The sequence below is a fragment of the Carettochelys insculpta genome, chromosome 17 (assembly GCF_033958435.1).
Source record: "Carettochelys insculpta isolate YL-2023 chromosome 17, ASM3395843v1, whole genome shotgun sequence".
Lineage (NCBI taxonomy): Eukaryota > Metazoa > Chordata > Testudines > Carettochelyidae > Carettochelys > Carettochelys insculpta.
Window position 1 is genome coordinate 5,777,542 of NC_134153.1, and position 24,505 is coordinate 5,802,046.

At 52.1% G+C, this 24,505-nt stretch overlaps 1 protein-coding gene across 1 annotated transcript in view; it reads left to right on the forward strand.

Annotated features, from left to right (window-relative positions):
- Positions 1 to 16,324, forward strand: part of TCEA2 (transcription elongation factor A2) — a 28,253-nt gene extending 11,929 nt beyond the window's left edge. Inside the window, exons 5-10 of the mRNA XM_075011882.1 lie at positions 7,578 to 7,711; positions 8,998 to 9,054; positions 10,966 to 11,120; positions 12,214 to 12,360; positions 14,902 to 14,973; positions 16,012 to 16,324. Of these exons, the coding sequence (XP_074867983.1) occupies positions 7,578 to 7,711; positions 8,998 to 9,054; positions 10,966 to 11,120; positions 12,214 to 12,360; positions 14,902 to 14,973; positions 16,012 to 16,020 (574 nt within the window). The 3' untranslated portion in view covers positions 16,021 to 16,324. The remainder of the gene's footprint in view (positions 1 to 7,577; positions 7,712 to 8,997; positions 9,055 to 10,965; positions 11,121 to 12,213; positions 12,361 to 14,901; positions 14,974 to 16,011) is intronic.
- The last annotated feature ends 8,181 nt before the right edge of the window (positions 16,325 to 24,505 follow it).

The following is a 24,505-nucleotide window of genomic DNA, read 5'->3' on the forward strand; positions in this document are numbered from 1 at the left end:
AAAGCCACAAACGTGTAAGAGCTGCAAAGTGTGGCAGGCTTTGCATGCTGCCCTGGTTGAGGTTTTTTCGTGGTCTGTTTAAAGCTGGGTGGGCCATAATTTTTGATGGGTGGGGGGGGAGCATGCCAAGAATGTAGTAAGTGTCCAGGGGCTGAGTTCGTCCATATTAAGGGAGGTGTGGGGATCTGGGGTGGAGGTTGGGTGCAGAAGGGAGCTTGCGGGTGGGAGATTGGGTTGAAGAGGGGGTGTGAGGTTGCGATGGAGGTTAGGTGAAGGATGGAGTTGTGACCTGGGAGAAGAGAATTGGGGTGCAGGAGGAGGTGCAGGGTCCAGGAAGGTATTCTGGACCTGGAGAATGGGTGTTGGAGAGGTTGCAGGATCGGGGATGGGGTTGTGACCTGGGGCAGGAGGTTGGAGTGTGGGGGTCTGAGAGGGGGTCTGGGTGCATGAGAGTATAGGTGAGGAGTGGGTGTGGGTGAAATTATTTCAAAATAGCAGTTTTGCCATGTAGATGCTCACAAAGTTTTTTCGGAGTAGCAGACACTATTCCGAAATAACTTTGCTGTGTAGACACACCCATAGTAACAGTTTTAGAAGTACCTTTGAGCCCCAGGTGATCCAGAGAAATATACATTCGGCCATATATGTACAGCCTGTACAGAGAGTCACAGATTCATAGCTACTGCAGATATTGGTGGTACGTGCTCCATTCGAAACAGCAGCTGTTTATTATGAAACACCCTTTGCAGCATCTCTTGCAAGTGGCGCTGTTATGTACTCAGTGATGCTAGGGGGTTTTTTAGCCTGTATTTTCAGAAAAATGTGCACATAGTAATTCACTTGTGCTGAGAACCTGTTGTGAATCTCAATGGGGATTTGGACAGTTATGGTAATTGCATGCACAGCTGGGGCTCGTGCAACCTCTTTTTATACATATGAAAGTCCATGGGCCTGATGTACAAAGGTGTTTAAGTACCTGAAGTTGCAGCTGAGTGCCTGGTGGATTTTGTGAAAGTTACTTGCCCAGTTCCCGCTGAAAGAATTCAGTGCCTGAAATCTTTTTGTGTACCCCCTCAACAACTGCTAGTGGTCCAAGCGCCCTGCACACCAAGGTGCTTTACCCCTTGTAACATGGCCCTGCAGGGGGCACCTGTAGGCCTGAGCAGGCACTTCAGTCTCCAGTCCCATGGCACCCTTGGCTGTGTTGCTAGGTGTCACTTGGGGGAGGGCTTTTGAAGTTGGGATGGGTACGTCTATACCAGAGTCAACCTGCTGCCCCCTTTTGTGCAGCAGTGGGCAGTGGAAGGCTTTATGGCATGGTTGGTCTGGCTTGGAACTAGCCCTGCTGAAGTAGTCTAATGTTAGTTCCTTGAGCTGCCCAAGTCCCATTGTCCTATCATGGCACTGGTCTTCAGGGTTAGAGGATAAACACAGAGGATCTTCAAAAACATCGAGAAGTCCTATGGCACCTGATAGACTAACATATTTTGGAGCATAAGCTTTCGTGGGCAAAAACCCGCTTCGTCAGAATTGCATAACTGCAGGCCTATGGGTCTTTGCCCATGAAAGCTTATGCTCCAAAACATCTGGTAATCCATAAGGCACCACAGGACTTCTTGTTGTTTTTGAAGATACAGACTAACCGACTCCCTCTCTGATACGGAGGATCTTAGCACAGCTTCATTGCCTTGGTAAACAAATGCACCTAGACAGCGGTGGCTGTTTCTGTGGCTGCAACCAGCAGCTCTAAGGGAGTCATTTTCTCCCTTTTCCTTAGAATGGACAGAAACCTGGCACTGTGCAACTGCCCTGGCAGGGAGCTGGTTCTAGATCCCTGATTCTTTCTCCCTGCCCCAGAGCAGGGTAAACAGCTGGTTACAGTCCCTAGGGACCATATGTCGGCAGTGGCTACCTGGAGCACACTGGGCTTTGGCCACTGCTCCTCGCTGACACTGCGATGCCCTCTGCCACGGTGGGTGTGGATAAAAGTCCAACTGTGTACCTGCTGAGACTCCCCAGAGCTGGGGGGAGCCTTAGCTGCAGGCCTATGTTTGCTTGTCTTGTTGTGTTGCCTGAATGTGCAAGGAAAGCAGAACAGGGTGGAGAACCAGGCTGCTTCTGTGGAGGACCAAACATCCTTCATATGCAATACAGAGGCATTTGCCTCCAGGCCACAAGGTCATGTTCAGCCTAGGTCAGGAGGAAATGAAAAGACCCTCTTGTCAAGCAGCCTTTGGTGAGTGACTGGGTGCTGTCAGGCTATTTCCTAGTGGATGGTTGGCCGCATCACACTGGCTCTTGTTAGCAGCTCAGCTGATGAGGACTAAGCCTGAGAAGGCAGAGACACTCACCTCCCTTTGAGAACAAGAAGTCCTGTGGCACCTTATAGACAAACAGATATTTCGGAGCATGAGCTTTGGTGGGCAAAGACCTGCTTCGTCAGATGCCCCACTCGTGCGTTTGATGAAGCGGGTCTTTGCCCACGACAGTTTATGCTCCCAAATATCTGTTCGTCTATAAGGTGCCACAGGACCTCTCATTGTTCTCAAAACTACAGACTAACGCGGCTCCCTCTCTGATACTTGTCACCTCCCTTTGAAGCCCTAACAGCCCTTCATCCCACTGCAGGGTTGAGCTATGTTGCTAAAGAAGCTTGTGCTGTCACTCTTTGGGCTGTACCTGCTCCGGGAATGCTCAGAGGACTCCAGTCTCCAGGACTGGCAAGTCAGTAAGCGCACCTGTAAATAAAAACGGTGAACGCTAGGAGGCCTGACTTTAGACCGCCTGTGTGCAGTTGTGCTGCGCCTCCCCACCGAAATGACCGTGATGCACAACTCTCGGTGCAGTTGCTCAATTAAGCCGTGTCTACACGTGCACGCTACTTTGAAGTAGCGGCAATAACTTCGAAATAGTGCCCGTCACGGCTACACGTGTTGGGCGCTATTTCGATGTTAACATCGACGTTAGGCGGCGAGACGTCGAAGCCGCTAAGCCCATGAGGGGATGGGAATAGCGCCCTACTTCGAAGTTGAACGTCGAAGTAGGGACCGTGTAGACGATCCGCGTCCCGCAACATCGAAATAGCAGGGTCTGCCATGGCGGCCATCAGCTGAGGGGTTGAGAGACGCTGTCTCCCCAGCCCCTGCGGGGCTCTATGGTCACCGTGTGCAGCAGCCCTTAGCCCAGGGCTTCTGGCTGCTGCTGCTGCAGCTGGGGATCCATGCTGCATGCACAGGGTCTGCAACCAGTTGTCGGCTCTGTGGATCTTGTGTTGTTTAGTGCAACTGTGTCTGGGAGGGGCCCTTTAAGGGAGCGGCTTGCTGTTGAGTCCGCCCTGTGACCCTGTCTGCAGCTGTGCCTGGCACCCTTATTTCGATGTGTGCCACTTTGGCGTGTAGACATTCCCTCGCAGCACCTATTTCGATGTGGTGCTGCACAACGTCTATGTTGAACGTCGACGTTGCCAGCCCTGGAGGACGTGTAGACGTTATTCATCGAAATAGCCTATTTCGATGTCGCTACTTCGATGTAGGCTTCACGTGTAGACGTAGCTTTAGTGTGTTAATTCACAGCCGTTGTCCACACTCCCAACCCCTCTGGAGATTTGGGCATGGGCTGGTTCCAAGAATAGGAGCCTGGAGGTGTCTTTGCTAACCCGTGTGCTCTGAGGAAAGGTTCGAGGAGCTCTGGTGGCAAGGCCCATTGTCACTGAATGCGCCTGTGAAAACGAAGCCCAGGTCTCTCACCTGTGCTCACTCGCTCAGTGTCTTTACTGCTGACTTTTTCTGCAGCCTCTAAGCTGTCTTTCGGCTCAGCTCCATGGAACTGTTTTGGTGGCAGAAGGAGTTGAGGTTTTAACATAGAAACCAAGAGGTTGGAATCTGTGCTGGGGGTGAGGGGCACTCTGCCTTTCTCCTACATTTGGATAGTACTCTCAGTCAGAGCCTGGCTTCCTGACGTGCTGTAAACAGGGAATATCTGCAGCTGGGTTCTAATTACAGATGTAAAATCCCATTGATTTAGTTAATCATAGAATCTAGGGCTGCAAGGGACGTCAGGAGGTCATCAAGTCCAGCCCCCTACCCAAAGCTGGACCAGCGCTAACTAAATCATCCCAGCCAGGGCTTTGTCAAGCCACCACCTCTCTCAGTAACACATTCCAGTGCTTCACCGCCCTCCGGGTGAAATAGTTTTTCCTAATATCCAACCTGCACCTCCCCCTCTGTAACTTCAGACCGTTGCTCCTTGTTCTGCTATTTGTCACTTAATTGGTTACGCATTAAGTTTAACCGATTAAACCGGGAGGTGGCTGCAGGGGGCCGTAGTCCCCCATCACAGACAGGAGCTGCTCTGGCTCGGCTGAAGCACCCCCATCTGCAGTGTACCCAATCCAGCTGGAGTGCCCCCACCCACAACGGGCCCCACGGGGCTGGAGCAGCCCCAGCCCACCACAGGTGAGGGGCTACAGCCATCCCCACCAGCTAACCATAATAGGTAACCCTCATTCGTTTAGGGTAAGGCTTAGCAATTAACCAGTCAACTGCTACCATCCTTAGTTCTAATAATCATCACCCCCTCCCCCACACAACTGGGGGATTCACTAAGCAGCACTATTGCCATCAGAAATCAAGTCACACATGTTGTGGGTGGAATTCACCTCGACCCGTTTAAAGCCAGGGTAGCGGGGAACTGGGGAGAGTGGAAAGGGCTGGAAACTGAGAATTCAGATCCCTCTATCTCTAGGCAAGGGGTGAGACTGCAACACAGACAGACTGTACCCCCCTATGGGGTGGTTGGGGTGATGCTCAATATAGTCATGGATCCCTTCACTTCTTTCCCAATGTACCTCCTAATCATTCTTCATGGTGGCCTTGCTTTGCAGCAGCCAGGGCATAGAGACCCTGTTGTACCTGTCCCTCAAGAGGACATGCATCGAGTCCCACCACGTCTGGAGGACCTTAACATGATCTTCCACCCCAGCCTGATTTTTGCTCTAGAAACTTGAATTCCAACCACTTGGCTCAGCCAAGAGGCTTGTACAGACACGGGTTTTGGCCAGGAGGTCGTAGCCCCAGGGACTAAAGACCTCTGGCTCTTCAGAAGCGGCAGCACAATCAGCACATGTGCAAGCTTCCCCTTGTGACCCTGCCTGAGCTAGCGGGACTGCCTCTGGGAGATGAGTCACCACAGCCCCATTTGCTTCTGAGGCTCTCTGATGAAACTACGTCCCAGGGTGCCAGTTAGTGCGCAGTTTGTGGTCCCTTCGGAACTGGACTGAGATCACCTGAGATCATTCAGCAGATGCTGGGCACATGAGATGATGTTTATGTTTACTGCATTTTGAAAGGATGACTCAGGGTCTAATTTGGGTGGAGTGAGGTATAGGACTACAAAGTACAGGGCATGTTGGATCAGGTCACTAGAATGGACAGACATCCCTGACTCCAGCATTTCACCTACGGTTGGGGTCCGTGGTATGGAACGAACTGTCCTTCAGCACACAGTGTTTATTTGAACAAACTTTTGGGTTTGACTGGATAGTCGAACTGCTGGCGTGGGGGTTCTGCAACGAAAAAAATCTCTTTTATTCTTTTCGTTGGTTCACCAAGGAAGTGAAAACACTTACCCACTCCTACACCTGGTGCCGCCACAGTGCTAACAGAATTCAGTCCCGAAAGCAAAATTAACTTTAAACTCCCTGCAGAGGTGGCATCTGAAAAGAGTCAGGCGATCTCAAAGGATCCCATCATCGCTCATTGGCTGTTGACTTCACTGGTGATTTGCCTGAGTAAAGACTGCAGCATTGAGCCTATTTGGAGATTTCAAACAGGCAACTCTAGATTATGGGGCAGGATTCTTGGGACAAGCTGCTTTGGGGAAGTGCGAAGTCACCTCCTTGCTCTGCTGTTGGAGGGATGACCTGGGATGGTTCTGGGCTAGCCCCATATAAAGCACCATCTCTGAAGGGCAGTCCTTTAGTGAAGCGGAGTCACTGTTTGCTCTGGTGCTGGAGCAAGGGGAGTATGGTACTGCCATTGATTGAGCCAACCGTTATTGGTGAGAGAGACAAATTTTCAAGCTGCACCAAGCTCTTCTTTGGGTTTCAGGATGTTGTTTCAGGAGGGTCCACATCCCAAGGAACTCATGCTTGGAGCTGTGCATTCCCCTGGGGCTGTGTGCCGAAATACCAGCACCAAACTCCTCCAACCCCATGTTGGGAGAGAAGAGAAAGTCAAACCCCAAGGCTGCATCTACGCTTGCATTCCTCTTTTGAAAGAGGCATGCAAATGAGGGAAATTGACAATACAAACGAGGTACAGATTTACATATCTGGTACCTCATTTGCATATTCTTCTTTTGAAAGCTTCTTTCGAAAGAAGAAAAGCAGTGTAGGTGCAGCTCTTTCAGAAGTAAACCCCATCTTTAAAAGAGCCCTTCTTCCCTTGTTTTATGGGAAGAAGGGTTGTTTCGAAGATGGGGCTTACTTACAAAAGAGCTGGGTCCACACTGCTTCTTTCAAAAGAAGCTCTTTCGAAAGAATATGCAAATGAGATGCCAGATATGTAAATCTGCACATCATCTGCATCTTCTATTTCCCTCATTTGCATGCCTCTTTCGAAAGAGGAATGCAAGTGTAGATGCAGCCCAAGTGTGGAGTATTGGCTGTGCCCAGTGGCTTTGTAATGGCCTTTCTCCTGGCCGCCAAGGGTGTGACTATTTTCTGTTGAGTCACTGGAGTAAATCAGTTTGCACAGCGCAGTGTTTCTCAACCTTTTTTTTATGAAGCACCTCTTCAAAAAAAATTATAAGTACCCCCAGACTTCTCTCCCGGACCCCTAAGTTCATGCATGCTACCGGTTGAAAAACATGGTCCTAAGGTAATCTGAGGTCTTGTAACAAGTGCCGTTCAACCTGTCCAGATCCCGGACCCCTTGCAGGAGTCAGATTTGTTTTGCATACCCCCAAGTTACACCTCACTTAAAAACTACTTACTGACAAAAACATGCAAAAATATCCCAGAAGACAATGATTGAAAATGTGTTGACTTTCTACCATCTCATTATCAAAGAAATGAGTTGGAATAGAAATATTGTACTTACATTTCAGGGTAAGGCGTATGAAGCAGTAGAAACAAGTCATTGTCTGAATGAACTTTTAGATTGTACAGACTTTACTAGTTTTCCTGTAGCCTGTTGTAAAACTAGGCAAATATCTAGATAAATAGATGTACCCTCTGGAAAGCTTCAGTGTACTCCCACGGGTACACCTACCTCTGGTTGAGGAACACTGGCCTTACTTTGACAATACTTTGTCACTTGCCATTGATAGGTTATAAGGACCTGTCCACAGCCACACCTGTGCAGACCCACCCCCACTTCTAATTGCTTTGTGTTCCTATTCAGACTTGCGCCATTGGTTGGCATCTGTGTCAATTTGGGGGCAGTTATTGTCCAGGGTCTTTGCTCTGCTTTGTCCTGATGGGTTTTCTGTCCCAATGAACAGGACACTTGACCACACTGCAGCTGCGCCCTGTGCTGACCCCTACTGAATCCTGACAGGTGACCTTTCTCTTTTAGCTCCAACAAAAGGCAGGAGCCACCGAAGACACCCACCACACCCAAAATCACCACCTTTCCGCCAGTGCCCGTCACCTGTGACGCTGTCCGCAACAAGTGCCGAGAAATGCTGACGTCCGCTCTGCAGACTGACAGTAAGTAACCAAGAGCCTCGCTGAGGACAGTGTGGTCCACGGGGCTGGCTGTGGAGTCCCACCGAGGCCCTTCACCGGGTAGTCCTTCTGAGCATCCAAGCCATCTTTGCAGAGAGGTCAGAGCTGCCTTAGGGAGGAATTCCAGGCACGAACAAAAGGGCTGTGGCATTTATCCCTTGGCTAAAGCGTCTTTCACTCAGGAGATGTGGAAAGTGACCTCTCTGTGCCAGAGAAGAGAAGAGAGTAGGGGTGGCCAACTTCAGCCTACCACTCCTGCCAGGAGTATTCTGCTGGTTGTCTAGTTGGTCTGCCAATAAGAAGTTCAGCCTTAAGCCAAGGGAATCCTGAAGGCATTGGTTTCAGTCCCCATCACCCAGTCTTTTCTGGTGGCTTTGAAACTCAGCTGACATTCCCGTTTCTCCTCTGAGAGAAAGCAGTGCTGGAACACAGGTTGTGTTAGTAACCACACTACAGCCAGTAATGTTCTGCAGCTGAGGTAGCACTCTCAGGGCGCACAGCGATCAGAGCAGATCCCCTTGAAGGTATACGTCTGTAAGGGGTTGGGGTGAGATTTGTCCCTCGGTTACACAGGTGCTGTCCCTGCTGAAGTCAGTGAAAGCTTCCAAAGCGAGCCACCTTGGGGCTCTAATGGGGTGTTCAAAATGAAAGATTGACAACGAGGGCCCGCTGCATGCTGAGGTTTTGTCTGAACTTGGAATGCGGGAGCGGAAATGAGAGTCAGAGAAATGCACAGAGCTCCTGTGGATCTGACAGGCCAGAGAGCATTCCAACAACTCTGTTATATCCCCACCTCCCTCATCTGCTTCAAGGAACCCCAGCCTGCAGCTGTCCATCCACGCCCTTCCTGCTCCTCAGCCACTGGCCGTGTTCAGGCTCCAGACATACAACAGTCGTATTGCTCAGGCTCTTCCTGGTACAGTCGAGGTTGATCAGTGGATTTCACCAGCTCTTCGCTCTAATTAGAGCGAGTCGGAAGGCGGAGGAGATAAGGATGTGGGTGGAGGGAGACTGGCCCAGAATAAGTAGAGTGAAGGCCTGATTCTGATTACACCAGCTTTACTGCTGTGGGATTCCATGGATCAGCGCGGAACTACCTCCAAGCTACACCAATGTGAGATGAGACTCAGGCCCTCGGCTTACTTATTTGGGCCTAACTGTAAGTTCCTGAGATTGTGTTGGTTCCTGGCACGCAATGCCAAGTACGGCACCCGGGAGCCCTGAGTGTTTGCAAGTGATCTGTAATGGTGCTGGTTTTCCTTTTACAGATGACTACATCGCCATTGGTGCTGACTGTGAGCACCTCTCTGCGCAGATTGAAGAGTATATCCTTGTGCTATTGAGTGGTCTGTGAGCAGCACCCACGGAGGGATGTTAAGAGGCCAGCAGGAAAATAGGGGCACATGGCTTTGTTTGTGCAAAGGTCTCTCACTTACCAGGGCTCTGGGCTGGGTCACAGCATTGCCCTCGAGGAGCAGGGCTGCAGTTTAAAGATGATGTCCCACAACAGATTTGCTGCCAACTCAGAACTGCCCCCTTGCTGGCGTGATTGACAGTAGCATGAGAGTCTGTGGGTATGGCCCTAATTCTCCATCTCCTGCACCCCAGACGTTCCCTGACAGCTGCCCCACCTTTAACGGCACTTGTTGCCACCGGGCCAAGGGGCAGGGGCCAGGTGAGATGCAGCAGTAGGTGTCAGCTGCTAATTTCCAAGGCAATAGTGTGGCAGCAGCGAGGAGGGAGGAGAAGGAGGGTGTTAGTTACACGCTGTTCGTGAGGGGTTGTACAGCTTTCTCGCAGATAACAACAGCACGTGGAGGAACTTTCTTATCAGATATGATTTCCACGCTGCTGCCAGTCCAGCATGGGGGAGAAATCACTGCTTCAAAGGAGATGAGCTGCAGCACTGGGATGCCCTCTCCCCTACGCCCTGTCCTACCCTGGTTTTGGGGAACCCCTTTTGAATTTGTTCTGGAGAGGATTGCAGCTCAGTGCTGCTCCCAGCACAGGTTTAATGGCTCCTGCTGGGCAGGCAGGGAAGAATCTAACATCTCCCAGGAATAATTTCTGCCTTTATGAATGTTTGAGTTCAGTTAAATTAAGCGAACCCATGACCTTGCAAGGATATTTGGCCTGCCAGTCAGTGTGTGGGAGGTTTGATTCTCGGCTGCTACTCTCAACTCTGCCACTGACTTGCTGTATGCGCCTGGGCCTATCACTTTATCCTCTCAGTGTCTGTGTCCTCAGTCGTCCACTGGCTGCAGTGACTCTCTCCTACCTCACAGAGGACCGAGGTGTAATGCTTTAATGTTTGGAAAGTGCTTTGATATCCTTGGATCCAAGCCAGGGCAGGCAGGCAGGGCTAACTATTCCCCTTGTGAAAACAAAAAAGCAGTCAAGTAGCACTTTAAAGACTAAAAAAATAATTTATTAGGTGATGAGCTTTTGTGGGACAGACCCCCTTCTTCAGACCATAGCTGTATCAGAACAGACTCAATATTTAAGGCACAGAGAACCAAAAACAGTAATCAAGGAGGACAAATCAGAAAAAAATGATCAAGGTGAGCAAATCGGGGGGCGGGGGGAAGGTCAAGAATTAAATTAAGCCAAGTATGCAAACGAGCCCCTATAGTGACTCAGAAACTTCCCATTCCGGTTCAAACCATGTGCTAATGCGCTGAATTTGAATATAAAAGACAGCTCAGCTGTCTCCCTTTCAATAGTGGTGTGAAAATTTTTCTTCAGTAACACGCAAACTCTTAAGTCATTAACAGAATGGCCCACTTCATTAAAATGTTGGCTAACCGGTTTGTGGATCTGGAGTGGTTTTATGTCTGTTTTGTGCCCATTAACTTTTTGTCTAAGGGAGTTATAAGTCTGTCCAATGTACAAAGCATCTGGGCATTGTTGGCACATGATGGCATATATGATGTTAGTTGAGCAACATGAGAATGCGCCCGTGATTCTGTGAATAACCTGGTTAGGTCCAGTGATGGTATTTCCAGAATAGATATGTGGACAAAGCTGGCAGCGGGCTTTGTTGCAAGGAAAGGTTCCAGGACTGGTGTTCCTGGGGTATAGACTGTGGCTGTTGGTGAGGATCCTCATGAGGTTGGGAGGTTGTCTGAAGGAGAGAACAGGCCTGTGACCTGAGGCCTTCTGGACTGTGGCATCCTGATTAAGGATAGGTTGTAGGTCTTTAATAATTCATTGTAGCTCCTTAGCTGTCCTCGTACGTATATACCAAGATGTCAAGAACACCGACATGAAGTACAAAAACCGTGTGAGGAGCCGCATCTCCAACCTGAAGGACTCCAAAAACCCTGAGCTGAGAAAGAACGTGCTGTGCGGTGCAATTACCCCCGAGCAGATTGCAGTGATGACCTCAGAGGTGAGGAAGCCCTTCGTTGGCATGAAGGGATGGCACCGACTAACTTCAAGTGAACAGCTGAGCTGAAAAGGTTCAGAAAAGGGCAACAAAAATGAAGAGGGGTTGGAACGGAGTTTGCCAGATGAAGAGAGATTAAAGACACTGGGACTTTTCAGATTAGAAAAGAGGAGACTAAGGAGCGGGTGGGGGGGAAGATAGAGGTCTGTAAAATCATGAGAGTTGTGGAAAAAGTGCAAAAGGAAAATGTATTCGCTTGTTCCCCTAACAGGGGAACTGGGGGGGTCCCCAAATGAAATTAATGGGTCGCAGATTGAAAACTAACCAAAGGAAGCTTTTCTCCACGCAGCACACGGCCGGCCTGTGGAACTCCTCGCCACAGGAGGTTGTGAAGACCAGGACTTTAACGGGGTTCTAAAAAGAGCTAGATAAATTCATGGAGGTGAGGGCCATCAGTAGCGGTTAGCCAGGCTGGGTAGGAATGGAGTCCCTAGCTGCTGGCAATGGATGACAGGAGAGGGCTCACTCAATGATTTCCTGGTCTGTTCACTCCCTCTGAGGCATCTGGCATTGGCTTCTATCGGAAGACAGGACACTGGGTTAGATGGATCTTTGGTCTGACCCATTGTGGCCATTCTTATGTTCTTAAGGTGGCCACAGCGTTAGGGCTCTGATCAGCATGCTGGGGTCAACCATATGCAGGGGGTGCTTTGGAGTTACTCGGAGGAGTTTAGAGCCAGAGGTTGGTGCTGGACAGCCCTGGAAGTGGAAGCCCAAGCTCCCTGTTCTCTCTCAGTACTGGCCGCAGAAAGCACTTTCCTGCAGTTAAATGGGCACTTCGGTACTTAGCTGACAATCTCACACAATGGGGCCAGTCAGCGGTGGGGACCTTTATCTCCTGGATGCTAAGGCTGAGCATTCCCATCCCTTCCCATTGACCACATGGGCTGGATTGGACCTGGTAGCCTGTCCCGGAGAGGCTCTGTGGCCATTGTCTATCCCTTGAGCCATCCAGCCACGCTGGCTGTGTTCTCCTGCTGTGGGCAGGCAGCAGGGCGGTGGGAAAGCTGGGCTGATGTGCCTTTCTTTCCTAAAGGAAATGGCCAGTAACGAGCTGAAGGAGATCAGGAAAGCCATGACGAAGGAGGCAATCCGGGAGCACCAGATTGCTCGGACAGGAGGGACCCAGACCGACCTCTTCACCTGTGGGAAGTGCAAGAAGAAGAACTGCACATACACGCAGGTCAGCTGTTGTCCTTGCTGGTAAAGGGCACCCACCTGCCAGGTGCTGAGCAATCTCCACTGCCCTCAGCCCAGTGGCTGTCAATGCTCAGCATCTGCCCGCTGCCCTGGGCCCATCATGGGATTCGATACCACTGGGGGGGTGCGATTTCTGCAGCTGATCAGGAGAAACTAAAGGCCCAGATTTTTCCGTTGTTTAGATTCACAATGTGTTTGCAAAACATGCTCACTTCATTTGCTTGTGTACTTACCAGGACGGACTTGTGTCATTACCGTGCAGAGCCCCCTAATTATCCCTGACTAAGTACTGTGGCCTGATACGTGCTGGTAACTGCAGTAATATGAGCTGCCACAATGACCCAGTTTCACCTAAATGCTTTGAAAATCTGGTTTTCAGTGTTCCCCAAAGTCCCTGCATCTGACAATCTTGTTCTGAGGCAACGATCACGGCCAGGGTTGAATTCCGGGATTCCCTACAGGCGTAAATACAAACCAGATTGGTAGCTTGCTTGCAGGCCGGGGTGACCTAGCATGTGGTCCTGGCAAACCATGGGGGTGACATTCGGACTAGCCTGTAAAACGGAATGGGTTCAGTGCTTTTAACGTTTTCCTCTTAAATCAGTGGCAGGTGGGTTGGGAGTTACAGAGGCAATTTCCTTAGGCCCTCACCTGCGCCAGAAGCGTGACTGTGGGTTCTGGGAGCTGCATTCGTTCCAGATTTTAGAGGGGAAACGGATCAGCCGTGAGAGGGAGCACGTACAGCACAGCCTGTGGGGCTCTGCGTTAGGGGCGGGCTGCATGAGGCTGGTGATTTAGCCCCTCCAACTGACGTTCCTGCTGCTTCTGCACTGATCAGTTTCAGAGGGTGTCATGCCAGATGGCAGCAGCCAGACGGACCACCCCCCATGGCAGGAGGTAGCAGTGACTTACGGATCACTGGGGATTCTTATACATGGTGCTGTCAAAGAAAGTGTCCCCCATGGAGAAGCCATGCCCCAGGGGTGAGAGCTTCGCTTATGCTGGGCTCTGACAGTTCTGCCTTGGGAGCCCTTGGGTCTTGTCTGTTGTAATGGTGGGCACACTAATATATACTAATATAGCGTAACATGGCATTTTCACCACCGTGCTGCCTACTCCTGCTGTGGGCAGTCATCTAGCAAGATGCTGGAAATCCCTGTGACCTACTTCCACTGGCCCTGATGTTGCTGGGGCTAGTGCGATGGGAGGGCGTGGTTGAGAAGCAGAGGCAGAAAAGGTACTCCCAAAATTACTTGAGTAAAAGTACAACTGCTTTCATTTCTGGATACTTGAGTACAATCTAGATGAGCCACGTGCATGGGATTTTACTCAGGTAGTTTTCCAGAGGGACAGCAATAACTTGTACTTAAGTACCCCCCACCCAAGCAGCTGCACCTGTACTCAAGTAGGGTTGGGGGTACTTTTTCCACCTCTGTCGAAAAGCAGTGGGATTGAGCTGCAGCCAGAGTTTTCCTTGCACAGGGCAGCAGGAGGAATGGAAGGGAGCAGGAGACTGACGTCATTGTCGCTGCAGCCTCAGGGCTGCCAGTCTCAGCAGAGAAGCCATTTCTGTGCCACCAGTGGGCAGCAGGGTTGTGCCCAGTGGAGCCATGGGCTGACCATGCTCAGGGTATTTAGAGAAGGCCCTCTGGCTCCTAGCACCGCAATTCTAAGGCTGGAAGGGCTGGGCTCTCTGGCTTGGTCTGTGCCCATGTCACAGGCATGCTATGAGGCATAAGTTTGGAGACAGGTTGTGAAGGGTGGACTAAGCCCAACGCCCTCCACAGGAGGCCAGAGGCCTTGCCCCACACCATCCCGGTAAGAGGAGCAGACAAGAGGTCCTCTAAGGGAAATAGAGCGGCTGTCTCTGCAGCGGCCAATCAGGGCCCAGCAGACCAGTATAAAAGAAGCTGCTGGGCTAGGGCCAGGCCGTTCCTTTCAGGAGTCTGGCTCGGGCAGTTCCATGCTGGCTGGGAGACCAGCAGCACTCTGGACAGTTCTGAGTGCAAGCTGAGCTTGGACCTGGGCTTGCCACAAAGATTGGCCGCAAGCCTGCCCCACGTCCTGACAGCACTGCGGACGGAGCTAGTCAGATCCTAGCCCCAGAGTCTCGTCAGGTGGCCAGGTGCGCCCTTACGAGGCCACAGAGGGGCGCTCACAAGCGGATGACCCTGTTACACAGGTGCTGATGGGCCATAAATCCAACCTACCTCATTGCACTCGCTGCTGAATGAATGAAGCCTTCGCTGTAGGCTCTGCAGCACAGACCCAGCAGTGGGGGTGGAATGGCGAAGAGGAGCCCAGGACCAGGATGGTCGGCGGGGAAGAGGGAGCAGCGAGTAATCACACGTCTGGGTGCGGAAGGCTCCGTGCCTCCTACCCCCGGCTCTCAGGCTGGTTGCTCGCTGATGAACCCACAGGGTAATTGAGGCCCATGAGGGAAAACCTCCCCATGAATCTCTCTGAAAGGTCCAGCCGGGGGAAGGTCTCCTCTTCCATTTCCTTCCTTGTCTCCTTCCTGCAGGTGCAGACCCGCAGCTCCGATGAGCCCATGACCACCTTCGTCGTGTGTAATGAGTGTGGGAACCGCTGGAAGGTAGAGCATGAGTGACATGGGTTTGAAGTGGGGACGGGGGGTGGTGAAGGTCATGTAGATTGATGGTGCCTGCCACTCTAGTTTGTCATCGTAGAGCTCAGTCCTTAGCTGCCTTCCAACCCTGAACTGCCTCTTGCACCTGCTGCAGGGAGAGACAGAGTGTGACATGGACACCGTGTCCCAGTGAGTCCCTGGGGACGGGATTAGCTCTCAGGACTCCTGCTCGATGACCATCATGGCTCAGATCTCTTTGTGGGGCCTGGCAGTTGGTAGCCAGCCACTTAGCAGCCCGGCCAGCCTTTCCTGCTAGCACTCAGGAAGGAGCGGTCAGGCAGGAGTGCTTAGAATGTGCTCTCTCTCCTCTTCCTTTGTGTTAGTCACTGCCTTTTACACAGCGGCCGTGTCTACACTAGCCAAAAACTTCGAAATGGCCTGGCCATTTCGAAGTTTACTAATGAAGCGCTGGAATACATATTCAGTGCCTCATTAGCATGCGGGTGGCCACGGCACTTCGAAATTGACACGGCTCGTTCAGACGGGGCTCCTTTTCGAAAGGACCCCGGCTACTTCGAAGTCCCCTTATTCCCATCTGCTCATAGGAATAAGGGGACTTCGAAGTAGGCGGGTCCTTTCGAAAAGCAGCCCTGTGGGGACGAGCCGCGCGGCTGCGAGCTGCGTCAATTTCCAAGTGCCACGGCCGCCCGCATGCTAATGAAGCGCTGAATGTGCATTTCAGCGCTTCATTAGTAAACTTCGAAACAGCCATTTGCGTGGCCATTTCGAAGTTTTTGGCTAGTGTAGATGTAGCCAGTGTGGTGCCTGTAGCTCCCCAGCCGGGGATCTGAATGGTGGGGCGGGAGGTTGGCAAGACCACCTGTCTTTAGATGAGGCGGTTCCCCCTGCTCTAGGAGGAGCATATCCCCAGGCCCAGAAGGAGGGAGACCCATCTGGATCCATTGCTCCTTCGTGGTGGACGAGTGATGCCCTCGGCCCTTATGTGCAATGGGACTTTCTAATTCAAACATCTATCTCTTGCAGTTCTGTTGAGTTGTCTCTGAGCCCGACGGCGGCAGCCGGACCTGGACAGTCTGCAACCTTTCTTCTCTGACGTCTCCAGCCATTGTGTACTGTATCCCAAGTGAGTTTCCTTTGTGTCACACACGGAGTGTATCATCTTGGTGGGAGGCCTGGCTCTCGGGTTGTGAACCTGTGCAGAGGAGCAGGTGAGACTGGCATCTGGGGGGCAGACAGACAGACTGGCAGGAGAGTTCGCTTCATGCATTATGGCTGTATTTTCTCATCCAGATAAGTATTGTCATTTTTTTCATAAAGTATTAAACTTTTTTTGCCAGTTTCTGACTTTGATTTGAACTTGCTGCTTTCAGCACTTTGCATTTCCTGCCTAAAACTCATGGACTTAGAGGGTGGGTACCGTCCGAGATACCAGCCAGCCAGAAACCACACCACCTGCCAGAGACTTAGTTAGATGCAGTAAACCCCTAATTTAACAGACTTTGGAAATCCCGGACGCTGTCTGCTGGCACCTCCGTGCCGCTAAATAAACGCTGGCGACTCACCAGAGCTGCTGGAGTGGCTGGAGCTACCCGGAGCCGGAGAAGCCGCAGCACTGAGAGCAGCAGGAGGTGGAAGGAGCCAGGCCAGTGAGCAGCTCCTCTCCCAGTAATTGGGAGAGGGAGATGGAGGTGTGAGGGGAAGAATGGGGCAGGAGGGAGGAAGGGGAAAGTGGGGCAGAGGACATGGGTGAGTGATGGGCTGGGAAGGTCAGTGCATCATCACACAGTATAACCATTCAGATATAACGGACTTTCGGCATTAACAGACACCCCTTTCCCCCCATTAGTCCATTAAATTGAGGGTTTAGTGTACCCTGAAACTTGGTCTCCCTTTTTGGCAGGGCGGTATGGAAATGTGTGAGCCCATTGCGGTCTTGGAAAAGGGGTCAGCCTTCACACCCCTGCTATCCAACACAGGCTGCAGAGCCAGCTGTGAAAAATGCCCTGGTAGCAGTGTTCCCTGTAATCTGAGCTCGTGCGGGGTCACCCAAGAGAGATTCAGGTGCTGCCCAGCTGATTAGCCTAGCGCCCACAACACCCACCACCAGCAGTGTGTTGCTACTGGTGGTGAACATCCGCACATGCCTCGATGCACATAAAATTTATTCCGCACATAGATGGAAAAAATTAAAGGGAACGCTGCCTGCCAGTTTCACTGACCCTGGGGTTTTTCTCAGGAGGCTTCCTTGTCTTAAACATATGCCCTTGTGGTTTTAATCAACCCGTGAACCAAAATCTCCTGAGCCAAATCCTGCACTCATGACGCAAGAAAAATTCCAGCTGAGTCAGTGGAAGCTTTGCTCGGGTACTGAATGTGGGACATGGCACACGGACTGTATGTGGGGAACGGGCAGAGTAGGGGCTAGAGCAGGGGTGGGCAATAAGTGGTTGCCGGGTGATTTATTTACTTGCCCATCTGTGGGCATGGCCACTTACTATCCTGTCAGCCACCGTGCGCTGTTCCCAGGTACTGGGAGCTGTGGGCAGCAGTGTGGGCGGGGCTACTGCTTCCCACAGATCCCACTGGTCGAGAGCAGCAAACCACAGCCAATAGGAGCTGCAAGCAGCCATGCCTGTGGATGGACAGGTAAAGCATCCAGTGGCTAACCCTGCTGGTTCACATCCTGCCTGCGGGCTGCCTATCACCCACCTCTGGGGGAGACTCTGATCTCAAGCCCGGAGAGTGACGCTGAATTTCCAGCACCGAACTGAGCATCTGTGGTAGCACATAGCTGGAGCGTCTTTTGGGGAGAGAGAGAGAGAGAGAGAGTGTGAGTGTGTGTTAGTAATCTCCTGGGGAGGTTGCTTTTAGCAATTGTGGAGCTATATGTTGGCGTCCAAAAATTGGGCTGGGGGGCGCTTTCTGTGTATGTGGTCATGGCTAATGTTTTCTCTCCGGTGCATATTTTAAACTTACGTTATGCAGATCTCCTGTGATCTCTGCAGTGCTCCCTCGTGCACTTTTAACATCACATGCCTCAATCAGCATTACGTTGACACCTGCTAGGGCGCCATCAGTGCACCCCCCATTTCGAGTCTGAGCCAAGCAGCCCATTAGCGTGTGTTAGAAATCACACCTCCGTAGGCCACATTACTGCATAGTGTGGACGAGCCCTAAGACATAAGGATCCACTGGGGAGGCTCCGCCAGCTGGGGAGGCTGATGTAAAGGACGGCTTTGGAAAGACAAATCAAGGACAGATTGTTTGGACTGTGGCTGATCATAAAATAACACAGCAGCTCCAGTTTGCCTCCGGCTACTTACAAAGGTGCTTGCAAATAATCACTCTTTCTATTGCTCATCTGCTCCTACCACAGCACCCCTGCATGACAAAGGAGCTGCCACTGAGTTCTCCCTTCAGCAGGCTGAGCAGAGCTGCAGAGTATCAGAGGGGTAGCCGAGTGAGTCTGTATCTTCAAAACCAACAAGACGTCCTGTGATACCTTGTAGACCAACAGATATTTTGGAGCATCAGCTTTCGTGGGCAAAGACCCGATTCGTCAGATGCATAAGTGGGGGGATTTCAGAGGAGGATTTAAAGAGGGCAGAAAATTCCACGCGCTTCAGAGCTGAATGGGTCATGCTCAAGAGCCCCATTAAAGACCTGACTCTGATGGTTTCCCATGATGTGGGCTTCAGTTTCCTTCAGTAACACCCGTCTCTCGTGAAAGGGGTTCCGTGCGGCTGGTTCACCCAGGGTTCTCCTTCGCAGGAGACTGTTGGATTTACAAGGACCAGCCAATCCTATTAGGACATGTTCAATTACAGGCCACCTCCTGCTGACCTGAAAGCCTCTTGCAGCAGCGTGGGGGTGGAATAAAGGTTCCTGGCAGTTACCACTGAAACGAGGCCCATGCGTGTGAACAGGGGGCATTGCAAGCTAGCCAGTTAGCAGTGCTGGTGCTTCTCCAGGGATGTGCTCCTGGGATGGAGTTGGGTCCTACGGTCTACCGGCCACTGCAAGAAATTCAGTGCAGCTTTGTGAGCTGACAAGGTGCTGCTGCAGGGGTGTTCCTCTTGCTGGCGGGGCATTAGTCAGCTGAAAATCTAAAGAGGTGGGGGTGTGAGTGCCCTCCCCCCCACACCTCATGAACGTTTCTTTCCCGCTCAGGCCAGAAAAAAAAATCTGCATTATATTGTCTTTTCCTTTACCATCTAGCACCCGCCCCTAGACCTGAAAAGGGAAAAAGCTGTTAAGTGCTCCTGTGGCCTGGAGGCCCCTCAGCATCACTGCTTGGATGCCTGAAGGCACGGTAATGTGCCGGAGAGGGAAATAAGTTCCCTGGCTGTAATACCAGCTGTAGCAGCGGCTGCCCCCTGGCCCCGAACCACTGCAGTAACCATGTCAGCCCGGAGCACAATCTGGGCCCTGCGGTAGTTGTGGGCAACCTGCGGCCCCATGGGGCTCTGCCTGTGGCCTCCCTGTTCATAGCTGTTTCAGCCTGGGGAAGGATCAGTAGATTTCTGGCTCTCCGAAGGTGCAGAGGAGGTGAGGGATGGGTAGGAGGTGCAGGGCTCCAGCATCCCAGTGCACAAGAGGAACGTCAGGGAGGGGCAGCAGCCGGGGGCTCCTCAGGACCACAGGTTGCGCCTCAGTGGGCCCTGGGCTGCTGCAGCCCATGGAGATGGAGGGCCATTCGTGTGGCCTACCAAGTGCCCATCTGGAAATTCAGCTGCCCTCTACGGCACCAGCCTCTGAACTCAGCCTCAAAAGCCACTCCCTGGTTGTAGACTGTCCTGACCGGCTCTGGTCCCGTCCAGCCGGTGGGCGTCAGTGTTGCTCCTTGTGTTCTCCTCAGCCTTCCAGCCGTGCTCAACACTGGGCTCGCTCTGTCGTGCCCGGGCAGCGCTTCACTTCCCTCGCACAGCATCGGGGACAGCTTCCCGCAACTTGGCGGGCCTGGCCTGGGCTCGACCGTCTTGCAGGCAGTGAAAGTGGGAGTGTCACAGCACTTGAGCAAATGTCCTGGGTTACCCAGGAGGGTCAGCCTAGATCACAAGGGGCCTTGCAATCCAGGCCTCCCCAAAGGGCTGAAAAGTGGGGCTTGCCGGCAAAGCACCGAGATTTGCGGAAGTGAATGAAGCTGCAGAGCCCTGTGCTGGCCTATGCGAGTCACATCCCCCACCCAGTACAGCCAGCAGCACCAACAGCTCCTTCAGGGCTGAAATTGAGCCGGGGAAAGGTGCTGCTTTTGCACCAGGTACATCATCTCTCGCTCTCTGTCCTGCAGCCAGAGCTGTCCCAGCATTGAACAAGCTGGGGCGGCCGCCCCAGCCATCCTATGGACAGGAGGCAGGGAGGGTTACCTGGCTTTGCATGTGGCTGTGGTAGCAGCAATAGGCTCTCCTCTTGCCCACCCTTGCAGTCACCATGCGGGCAGCAAGAACTGCAGCCTGCTGCTGCTATGTGCGACACCAGTCCCAGGTATCCCTAGGTCCCATCGCTGGTGGAGGGGTTGGGGGGTGGAGCAGGGGAGAGGTAAGGCCTGGGGTGCTGGTGGGGAGTTGCCCCCTCCCCCCAATGGCCCTGCCTGCAGGCTCTGGTCTTGCAAGGACGTACACCCACGTTTGACTTTAAGCTCACGCACAGCTCATGCTGTGATCACACATGGAGCGCTGAGCACGTGCAGAAAGGGCTGGCGGTGGAGCTGTGAATTCGTTATTTTGAGGCTCTGAGCATAAAAATCGTTTGCCATTTCTCAGCCAATGCACTTCAGTGAGTTGTGTCCAAGCTTAATCCGTCGCTCGGTGCTGGTTTAGCCAAGACGTCATCGTTTAATGGTGCAAAGAAGAAAATTAGCAGCAAAGTTCATATCCTCTGTCTGTCATGCCAGGGGAAAAGCCGGGTGGGGGGCATTTGCACTCCCATGTCAGCTATTGGGAGCAGGTCACCGGGCTGTCACTGGCAACTCTCTGCTTTGTTAAGCAGCAGTCCCTGCCCAAATTGGGTGAGCGCCCTGTCCCCTGCTTCCCTGGCAGACCCATGGGTGCTGAAGAGAGGCACCCAACCAGGACTGCATGGTTCCACCCTCCAGCGGAGGGGGCACTCAGGATGCAAGCATGAGCTGGGGACTTTGCAAACCTGTCCTTAAACTGGCATCTGTAACAACAGGGCAAACAAACTCCAGTGCTGAAAACCCCAGTGGCGGCGAGGCTGCTGAATTTTGCAGCTTGAGTTTCCCCCTGAATGGAACCAGAGATACCCTGGGCGGAAAACTTCCACAGTGAGCTACATGCCCCTTTCAACCCCTCCAAGCACAAGCATTACAGTGGCTTTGGAGTGACTGTCTTGGCCTGGTAAAATAAGAGCAGTTACTTCAACTCATCCAGTGGCATCCCGCTAACCTGGCCCCATTGCTTTGATGGTGGCTGAACGAGGATCGTCATTGATTTGTTTTTTTAATCGGAATGCTCCGCACCCACATGCCTGCAGCGCTTATTGAAGCCAGTGGGCCTGCACCAGTGTTCCCCGTAAACCGAGTGCTTGGGCAACTGCCCAGGAGAGAGTCAGATGCTGCCCAGCTGATTATCAGCATGCCCACAGCCAGCAGCGTGGCTTTCTGTTGGTGGTGCACATCCACACATGCCTCATAAAATTTATTCCACACATGGGTGTTAAAAAATCAAGGGGGCACTAGTCTGCACACGTGTAACAAAGCGCAGAACTCAGCCTTTGGGTGTTGGCAGTGTAATGTCTGTTTAGCCTGGCCCGGGATTCAAGCACCCAAAGACACTCCCCGCAGGCACGTCCCTTGGGGGTATTAGGCACGGGCTCCTCATCCTGCTGTCCACATGTGGCGAAGGGGCAGCGTATTGGGCACCGTGGCGTTAGTCAGATGTCTCTCTCCACCGTCTCTGCCTCCTGCCACAGACGCTCACCCTGCATTCCTGCTGCGCCTCCTTTCCCCACGTCTCTCAGGATCGTCAGGCAAAGGGAACACAATGACCCTGGATCCCCCTGCTGCCTTCAGGAATTTCACTCTCCTCTTGCCAGGGTCAGGCCTGCAGGAGTTGGGTCAGAGCAAGCCTGCTCCTAAAGCTAAGCTCAAAACACAAGCTGGATAGCTGGAGAACCCAGCCTTGGAGCCCTGTCTGGATTCAACATTCGTCTGCATGTCCAGAGCAGCAAAAAGGAGCTGCGCCTACCCACAGCGATGTTCGTGGCTGCTGCTAAAAAGCAGACAGCTGTTGATTTGCAGGGCTCTGGCCACCCTCTCCCTTCCACCAGGGCCTTGGTTTTGTGCTAGTGGCTGGGCACAAAGTGGTTGTCGCAAAGGGAAGAACTTTAACTTCAGTGAGACAAGGCGGGTGAGAACAAGCTGGCCCCACGCATCATTGCTAGTGAGACCCTGCAGTCTGATGAGCTGAGTAACCAGCCGGCAGTTCACTTGCTGTGAACGAATGAAGAGGAAAGCCTGGGTCCGATTTAGAAATGTGCCATTTTCCCCAGCCTGGCCTGTGCACTTCTCTCCAAGTGTGCAAAGTGGGGAGTGCTCACACAAATCCCCACTTCCACCCAGCTGAGTGTGAGCTGAGCTACTCAAATCGGCATGTGACAGTTTGGATGTGTGTTGAGACGTGCCCCATGCTGCCTGCAGGCAACTCACCCTGGTGTCTACCAAAGGTGCTTGGGCAGGTCTCATGGCACATTATTTCACTCGACGCGTTTTCCACTGGGCCAGCGCTGCAGACGACCCCTGTAACTGTGAGTGGACTTGGCCCTGTCATCACAGCTTCTTTACGTGCTGAAATTCTGCACCTTCTTCCAAAGAAGCTGCAATAAAGCCATTGCTCCGAGGCAGTGAGCACGCAGACCCATGGGCCTTTGTCATTAGCAACCAGCTCATTAAGATAACAAGATCAGGCCTTAAGAACTGAGCGCACTCTTATTGCGCTCACCTTTTTCAGGGCGGCAACAGAGAGCTGGGATTTGGCTTTCTAGTTTAAAATCTAGTTGACAATCTTTTGTAACACAGACAACACGCAGCTCTGGAACACCTTAAGGACTAACAACTATATTTGGTCATGAGCTTTGGTGGAAAATCCCTCTTCTTCAGGAAGCTCATGACTTAATAAATATTGGAAATGAGATTGATCTGAAGAAGTGGGTCTGTCCCACAAAAGCTCATCCCCGAATAAATCGTTTTGTTAGTCTTTAATGTGCTACATTTCTGCTGGTTTGTTTTGTTGGAGTACAGACTAACACGGCCACCTCTCTGTTATTAATGAATACGTTAGTCTTTAAGGTGTTACAGAGTTACTCGTGAAGCACAGATGAACAGGGCTACCCTCTGAGACACTTGCAACAGTTTTCCAGCTGCAACCACCAGGAAAGAAATAAAAAGTAAAGAGAGAATTCTTTTGTTTAAAAATATCTTCAGTAAAAAGAAATAACATTCCTGATTTTTTTTGCCTTCATTTTTAGGGGGGTGTGTGTGACGTGAGGGGATAAATATTAAAACCACAAGCTGTTTTTGGCCGAACATACAGTCAAGACTAATCAGCCGCCTTTTACGCTAGGCCACAGCGTTTCAAAATACTCTGAAGATACAACAGCACGTTGGGCTGTGCGTGTGGCGGGGCCAGGGGGCACAGCTGGCTCGGCTGGGGAGTCTGGTTTGTGTCACAGGAAGGGACAGGAGCTATCTGCGCAATGTTCTCACTAGGGGAGCTGCAGCAGGCGGCGGCAAGAAACCACTTCTTGTGCAGCTGCGTCCTCCACCAAAGGCATTGCTCATCCTGAGCAAACGGTCCCTGGGGGAAAGATTGCACCCGCCCTGTCAGGAAGGAAATCCCTTCAATTCCCAAAGGTATGCGATTGGCAGTACGGCCCCAAGCACAGTAAGACACTGTGCAAGGAGCCGGTGTGCTGGGATATCTTTTCATAAGGGATGCTTGTGTCTGTACAAATTAATACGGGGAAACGGGGCGCCGAGGGGCACCCAAAGGCGGATGGGTTGGTTTGTTCTGGCTGGTGTTTAATCCAGAACTGTGATTCCCTGGGGGCAGCGATTGGCTCTCACTGCAGCTGCATCCATTTGCAGCATGCATGGAGTGACCTGGCAGGCAGCTGCAAGAGCGTATTCAGAGACAGAAGGGTGCAGCATCCGCGACCGCTGCTGGAAGTGGCCCAGTTAAACAGTGGAGAGGACATGGCAGCGTCACCTGGCTAGCACACCCCCAGAGCCTGCGCCTCTTGCTTTACAGCTGGCTTTGCCCTGGCCCCAGGGGTGCAAAAAGGAGAGCCATGTAGCCCCTGAGCCCTGCAGGGCAGCAGGCGTGGGTGGAACTAAGTGAGCAGTGAGAGAGGCGGGGCTGGGGGGACACACACACATCTGATCTTGGTTTGAATCTGGATCCGGACACAAACAGCAGCCTGTGGCTTCAGCCTTCGGGGACTCTGAGTCACCTCCCAGCTGCACCGCGCATGCCTGCGGGGGCTCCCTGGGGAAAGGCCC